The sequence below is a fragment of the Hypanus sabinus genome, chromosome 31, assembly GCF_030144855.1.
Source record: "Hypanus sabinus isolate sHypSab1 chromosome 31, sHypSab1.hap1, whole genome shotgun sequence".
NCBI classification, from domain to species: domain Eukaryota; kingdom Metazoa; phylum Chordata; class Chondrichthyes; order Myliobatiformes; family Dasyatidae; genus Hypanus; species Hypanus sabinus.
In genome coordinates, this window is record NC_082736.1 from 5,051,753 (window position 1) to 5,059,451 (window position 7,699).

Genomic DNA, 7,699 nt, shown 5'->3' on the forward strand with positions numbered 1-7,699 from the left:
CGGTCCTTGTTATTGTCTCCACGCTTTTGTCCCCGGAGCCCCCTTGCGGGCTCGACTGGCCGCTAGAATCCGCCGGACAGTCAGAATATTAAATAACAGCATCAGAATGATAATGCGGTGAAACAACTCATTTGCCACCCAGAAGGGAGAATATTTGTGGCTCCGTATACCAGAACAATACCAAGGAACACCATTAATTGTTATTACCGGCTCAAATATAAACTGCCAGGGGACAGTCTCCAAACAGGCCAGCACACTCACTGTCCCGATAACCACAGCCGCCGTTCTCTCGGTGCAATACTTTGTTTTCAGCTTCTCACAGCAAATAGCCACAAATCGATCGACGGTGAAGGCGACAGTCAGCCAGACTGAGGTCGCAGTGCTCGCATAAGACGGACATGTAGTGAAGCTGCACACGGGTGTGATCCACAGGAATGACGGGGGGGAAGTAGAGTGTGGCAGCCCAGCCCGGTAGGGGATCAGTGATAACGACCAGGAGATCGGCCGCTGCCATTCCCACCAGGTAGCGAGTGACACATTTGGAGAGACCGCACTTTCCCCGGGACAGGATCACAATCGCCAGCAAGTTCGCTGCAAGAGAGACAGGGAGCAGCAAGTTGAGAAAATACTGAGCAGAAGCCAATGCAGCAGTTTGAGGGGATCCTGTATTATACCCACTTTATTGTTGCGTTTAGCAGTGGGAGGGTTGAGAGAGGGCGCAGAGCTGACGGAGACCGAGAAGACGGTTTCACAACAAAATAAAGTCAATATGATCTGAATCCGGATTACTTACTGAGGACCGAAATGTGAAGTGGCAGCGGAAAGCTGAAACTGGGTAACTACCTCCTCAGAGTCAATACTGGATGGACCATTTTCTACCGGCGTCTCGTCTGGATGAAATTAATAAATCCGGACGCTGATGGCCAATCTTCCATTGGACAATAAATGGTGATCGCTGCCAGCGACAGAACAGCTGAATAAAAAACAGGGAATGCTGGAATGCTTATCCAGGCAAAACAGAATATGTGGAAAACAGCTAAAGTATCTCTCCTCAGAACTTTTCTGAGAGAGACCCCTAACACGAGTGTTAACTGGTTTCTCTTTCCATACAAGCTGTTCGGGTCTCAGTGTTTCCCGCAGTCCCGAGTTTGTTTCCTATTCCAGCATTTGTCACCTCACTGACTTTACAACAGAACACTGACTGATTCCAACAGATACAGCGCAGTCTGACACAACCTCACAGACAGACATGACGCCCCCCACTGAATTATCTATCGCAGGAGAGAGGGATTCATCGCGCAGCAGCAAACTCGGTGCCGGAGTCAGAAGTCTGTAACGGTGTCACATGTAGGTATAACAGAATACATTTCTCAGAATGGTGTTGTGTTAACTGGCTCGCCAGCGATTTCATGGTGTTTGCATTCAGTCATTTCGCAGACATTTATTCAAACCCTCAGTGGATTTGTGCTACCATACAGAACGACTCACATTTGCTGGGGTGTTGTTCCAGTCGATGATGTGACTGCTGCTCCCAGACGGCCAAGCACTTCCACACAAATGCGAACAATCACTGGGCGTCAGCTCCGCGGGTCGCATAAAGACAACATTCACAAATTAATACGGCGCACCTGCTAAACGACCAAAACCACAGAGATCCCATTATTGATCACTCAAGCTGGACGGACGCTGCCCGACCCGCTGAGTCCCGCCAACGTTGGCACATTCGCTGATTTCCTGCAGCGGTTTGATTTTGGAACGAAATCCCAGAATCCACAACCACGGCGCTTCCAAGCCATTCCCAAAGATTGGAACCGGAGAGGGCAATGTGGGAACCAGCGACAGAAGCGATCGCGACATCAAGTCCCGCCCACAACGGCTGACGCTCAGACATACCCGGAATTCCAAAGGCGGATGTAAAAGGGAGGTAAATGAATACCATCTCCCAGGAGATTTGACACTGTCTTTCAGTAAGTGGCCGCCGAGGCTCTGGCAAAGTATGGCACGTGATGATGATGTTGATTTCATGAAGAATTTGCCTACTGAATTCACTGCTCTGACCGACAGTCGGAGCTGATGCATTCCAAACGGCCCTGATTTTTACGGAAGATCAGTCAGCAAATTTGCGTTAATATCCCCTGACTATCTTTCTTGCTTACAGTCACTTAAACAAACACATCAATTAGACACCATTGCCTCTGACGTAGGTGAGAGAAATGATTAAATTAAAGACGGTACTTAAGGAGTCCATTTAGAATGTGCTGACACAGAAAGAACGTGCAAAGCAACTTGCAGGGCAACGTATAAACCAATTTGCAAAATCAGGATGAAACAATAGCTTGCTGATTAAAGAAGCGATACGGGTAACGGGAAGACATGCTTAACGGTTGAACAATAACGGTGTTAATGCGCTGAGGCTGATAAGTGGGCCAAAGGGTAATCACATTTGTAATTTTGTAATGAGATTAAGGAAGAATGTCTGCACCTCACATGGGTGCAACTCACAAAGTCGTAAACAAGTAGGGTATAAAAAACTGTGCAAAGTGTAATTCGGCACTCAATCTAGCAGGAGCTGGTTGGGTCCGACTCTGCAGACTCGAAAAATAAAGTTTACCGTTCTGCAAATTGCTGAGACTCAGTGTGTTTCTGACAGTAGGTATTGGGCCGATTGAACACACGTACGTCACAACTCTCAGGCATTCCCTCAGCCGTGTCTCGGCTGGCCGAATGGCCGGCGGGTTCAACGACAAAGACTGAGCTTTGTCACAGAGCCGCGACGTTTACAAGAGTCTGGTTTTCGTTGGCTACATATTCATCTATAAACAAGAGTCCAACGACTCTGACCGACAGCTGCCTTCCTTTCTCTGCATTTTCCCATTTTGAGGTGCCCTTCAATCCTTCAGTTCCCTCCTGGCCGCTCACTTACCTCCTAAGTTCATGCACATTGTTAATGTACGGACGAGTCACCATATACAACCCTGTGATTTATTTTCTTGCGGACAAGAAGTCCGTGTAATATTAACCATAACCGAATCAATTAAAGACAGCAGCCATTTGGGCGCACAAACTGTGCACTAGACAAATACAAAATACAAATACAAACTGTGCAAATACAAAAATAATAATAATAATAATAATAATAATAATAATAATAATAATAAACACATTCGCGATAAATATCGAGAACATGGGCTGAGGAGACCTTGAGAGTGATTCTATAGGTTGTGGGGACGTTCTAATGATGGGGCAAGTGAAGTTGAGTAAAGTTATCCCCTCTGGTTCAGGAGCCTGATGGTTGAGGGGTAATAACTGTTCCTGAACCTGGTGGTGTGAGTCCTGAGGCTCCAGTACCTCCTTCCCGATGGAATCAATTCAGAGTTGAAGTTATCCTCACTGGTTCAGGAGCCTGGTGGTTGAGGGGTAATAACTGTTCCTGAACCTGGTGGTGTGGGACCTGAGGCTCCTGTACCTCCTTCCCGATGGAATCAGTTCAGAGTTGAGGTTATCCTCACTGGTTCAGGAGCCTGATGGTTGAGGGGTAATAACTGTTCCTGAACCTGGTAATGTGGGACCTAAGGCTCCTGTACCTCCTTCCCGATGGAATCAGTTCAGAGTTGAGGTTATCCTCACTGGTTCAGGAGCCTGATGGTCGAGGGGTAATAACTGTTCCTGAACCTGGTGATGTGGGACCTGAGGCTCCTGTACCTCCTTCCCGATGGAATCAGTTCAGAGTTGAGGTTATCCTCACTGGTTCAGGAGCCTGATGGTTGAGGGGTAATAACTGTTCCTGAACCTGGTGGTGTGGGACCTGAGGCTCCTGTACCTCCTTCCCGATGGAATCAGTTCAGAGTTGAGGTTATCCTCACTGGTTCAGGAGCCTGATGGTTGAGGGGTAATAACTGTTCCTGAACCTGGTAATGTGGGACCTAAGGCTCCTGTAACGTTCTCCTTCGGGTGTAACGAAACGCCGAATTTAACGTCCGGATAAACCACAGTTAATAAGAACCAGATCGCAGTAAGATTAACCATTTACTGTTCACTCTTCACATTAACATATGGTGAAAACTGTTGATAAAACAATACAAGATTGATACAGTATTTGTTCCTTCCTTAATATCACATTTCAAGTGTAAATACTTGCAAAGGTGACTATAACTACATTACACTAAGGTGCAGTATACAGGGAGAGTTTACCTGCTCCATTGACTACTTTAAATACACTTCCATGCAAACTATCCGCGACTCTTTAACTAACGAAAGCATAAACATTATCTACCGACGTTACCTCTAACAGGATCACTATTAACATCTTAGTTCAATATATCGATTATCTATTAACTTACAGCGTTGCTCTCACTGTGATTTCTCATGCCTGCAAAACTGCTTGTGCTCAGGTGAGCCTCGTGGAAAGCCCCCACCCTCGCGCTAATTTCAAACCGGTGTTTTCCCACAAGACGTGGCGAAACCGGATGTGACGTCATCGCATGCCGATATATTTTACATGCAATGAATATACTTTAAACACTTCTAATTCTAACTAGAAAATACTATTGAATGAATTACTAAGCGAAAATATTATAAACTAAATAACTGTCGTAAAGACAGCACACTCCCCGCTTGACCTTCGTAAGGTCACAATGAGCAGAGTACAAAACTTAGTCTCTTAATCAGTCATTGGGTAGAAGTAGAATAACTTCTGTAACTGGCCCTTGGTAAATTTTCACATCGCCTTGGTCGGTAGTCTTCAATTCGATCTTCCTGACATGTCCATCCCCGCTAGGGAATGTAGCAGTGATTCTGGCCGTTGGCCAGCTGTTGCGAGCGGCTTGCTTGTCCCTGAGCAGGACTAAGTCTTCAACTTGAAGATTCCTGTGGGGTTCTGTCCACTTTTGTCTCTGTTGCAACAAAGGTAGATATTTTTGTCTCCAGCGAGGCCAGAACTGATTTGCCAGAGCCTGGACTTGTCTCCATTGCTTTGTGTACAAATCCTTGTCTGAGAAGTCTCCTGGTGGAGGAGGTGCTCCTGCCTTCTGCGTAAGGAGCGTTGATGGCGAAAGTATAAAGGGGTTTTCTGGGTCAGAAGACACAGGTAGGAATGATTGTGCGTTTATAATGGCTGTGACCTCTGCCATTAGGGTGCACAGTACCTCGTGGGCCAATCGGGTGCGTTGCTGTATCTCAGGTTTCTTTTTCCAGGTTTTCCGTAAGGACGTGAACCGTTTGACTGCCTGCTCTTTGTTATCTGGTGAGCGCTGGCGTGGTTCTCTGATTGGCAATGGGGCAACCCCATTATTTGCTTCATCTCTGAAGACCTTGGTGTCTTTGGGTTTTAAAGAAATGGTATCTTGAGCTGATTGTGCAAGTTTGTTTCCGTCCTCGGTTTGAACGAAAACTGACTGACCTAGCGTCTCGTCGGTTACTTTACGCTTGGTAATGTCTTGTTGTGCTTCTTTAGGGTACACCTCAGTGAGGCAGATCTCGGAACAAGAACGGCTTGACTGAGTTTGACCGCAAACTTCTGTACAGTTCGAGCTGACAATTGTTGTCCTGGAGTGAACCTCTCCCTCCCCGCCGTCCTGTTGTGGGGGTGAAGGAGCGTTGTCGGTTCTTTCATTCTTGACTTCATCACGGAGCCGTGAGGGTAAATTTCCTTCCTCGTATGGATGTGATGCAACCGTGACTCTCTGAGGTTCCTCGTAGCTGGGGAAGTTATCGAATACGTATGGAGAGGGGAGACGAGCCTGCCTGTCTATTTGAGATTGTACATAGTCGCTTGTGCGTTCCAGTCTGGTCCTTTCTAAAGTAGATCTTGCTGCGGTCAGATCACGCGACCCTTCAGCTTCTTCTATGTACTTTGCTTCCGCCATGGCAGCAGCTTCTTCTCTTTCTAGCTGCAGCACTTGCAACTCTGTCGATATTTTTGCCATTTCCAACTGGATTTCGGCTTCTCTGGCGGCCTCTTCTCTTTGTCTGGCAGCCTCTTCGGCTTCTCTGGCAGCCTCTTCTCTGGCAGCCTTTTCTTTCTGGATTTCGGCTTCTTTGGTGGCCAGTTTCATTTTCAAAACTGCTTCTTGTCTGGCGTAACGCAGTAGCACCTTGGCGGCTTCTGCCTTTCTGGCGGCCCTTTCGGCTTCTCTGGCAGCCTTTTCTTTCTGGATTTCGGCTTCTCTGGTGGCCAGTTTCATTTTCAAAACTGCTTCTTGTTTGGCGTAATGCAGTCGCACCTTGGCGGCTTCTGCCTTGGCTCTTGCCTGTGTGGACTTTCTTGATGTCGTTCTACTGCCCTTGTCGCTGGGCGCCATCGACTTGATCCCGGATCGAGCTGACATTGCAGCACTTGGAACACCTGATAACGCCTGGGTGGGCTTACTTGATGTCGGTTTACTGCCCTTGTCGCTGGGCGGCGTCGACTTGATGCTGGATTGAGCTGACATTGCAGCACTTGAAACACCTGATAATGCCGCTTTTTCACTGTAACGTTCTCCTTCGGGTGTAACGAAACGCCGAATTTAACGTCCGGATAAACCACAGTTAATAAGAACCAGATCGCAGTAAGATTAACCATTTACTGTTCACTCTTCACATTAACATATGGTGAAAACTGTTGATAAAACAATACAAGATTGATACAGTATTTGTTCCTTCCTTAATATCACATTTCAAGTGTAAATACTTGCAAAGGTGACTATAACTACATTACACTAAGGTGCAGTATACAGGGAGAGTTTACCTGCTCCATTGACTACTTTAAATACACTTCCATGCAAACTATCCGCGACTCTTTAACTAACGAAAGCATAAACATTATCTACCGACGTTACCTCTAACAGGATCACTATTAACATCTTAGTTCAATATATCGATTATCTATTAACTTACAGCGTTGCTCTCACTGTGATTTCTCATGCCTGCAAAACTGCTTGTGCTCAGGTGAGCCTCGTGGAAAGCCCCCACCCTCGCGCTAATTTCAAACCGGTGTTTTCCCACAAGACGTGGCGAAACCGGATGTGACGTCATCGCATGCCGATATATTTTACATGCAATGAATATACTTTAAACACTTCTAATTCTAACTAGAAAATACTATTGAATGAATTACTAAGCGAAAATATTATAAACTAAATAACTGTCGTAAAGACAGCACAGCTCCTGTACCTCCTTCCCGATGGAATCAGTTCAGAGTTGAGGTTATCCTCACTGGTTCAGGAGCCTGATGGTTGAGGGGTAATAACTGTTCCTGAACCTGGTGATGTGGGACCTGAGGCTCCTGTACCTCCTTCCCGATGGAATCAGTTCAGAGTTGAGGTTATCCTCACTGGTTCAGGAGCCTGATGGTTGAGGGGTAATAACTGTTCCTGAACCTGGTGGTGTGGGACCTGAGGCTCCTGTACCTCCTTCCTGATGGAATCAGTTCAGAGTTGAGGTTATCCTCACTGGTCCAGGAGCCTGATGGTTGAGGGGTAATAACTGTTCCTGAACCTAGTGGGGTGGGACCTGAGGCTCCTGTACCGTCTCCCTGAAGGCAGCCACGAGAAGGGAGCACGTCCTGGGTGCTTGGGGTCCATCATAATGAATGCTGCTTCCGTGCATTGCATTTCTTGTAGAAGTCAATGTGGGGAGCGCTTTGACCTTGAGGGACAGGGGGTTTTGTGGGATTTTCCATTCAAAGTCCATGCAAGCTCCGATGCAGCCAGTCAACTTC

At 46.8% G+C, this 7,699-nt stretch overlaps 1 protein-coding gene across 1 annotated transcript; it reads right to left on the reverse strand.

Annotated features, from left to right (window-relative positions):
- Nucleotides 1–4,008: 4,008 nt before the first annotated feature.
- Nucleotides 4,009–7,044, reverse strand: LOC132383653 (plectin-like). Its single transcript, XM_059954850.1, has 2 exons — nucleotides 6,877–7,044; nucleotides 4,009–6,598 (listed from the first exon to the last, which is right to left on the reverse strand). Exon 2 carries the CDS (start codon nucleotides 6,429–6,431, stop codon nucleotides 4,665–4,667), a length of 1,767 nt encoding a protein of 588 aa, XP_059810833.1. The 5' UTR covers nucleotides 6,432–6,598; nucleotides 6,877–7,044; the 3' UTR covers nucleotides 4,009–4,664.
- Between the last annotated feature and the right edge of the window lie 655 nt (nucleotides 7,045–7,699).

What these genes read in the sequence shown, in the direction of transcription:
- LOC132383653 (XM_059954850.1), bottom strand. Translation starts at nt 6,431, where the DNA reads ATGTCAGCTCAATCCAGCATCAAGTCGACGCCGCCCAGCGACAAGGGC.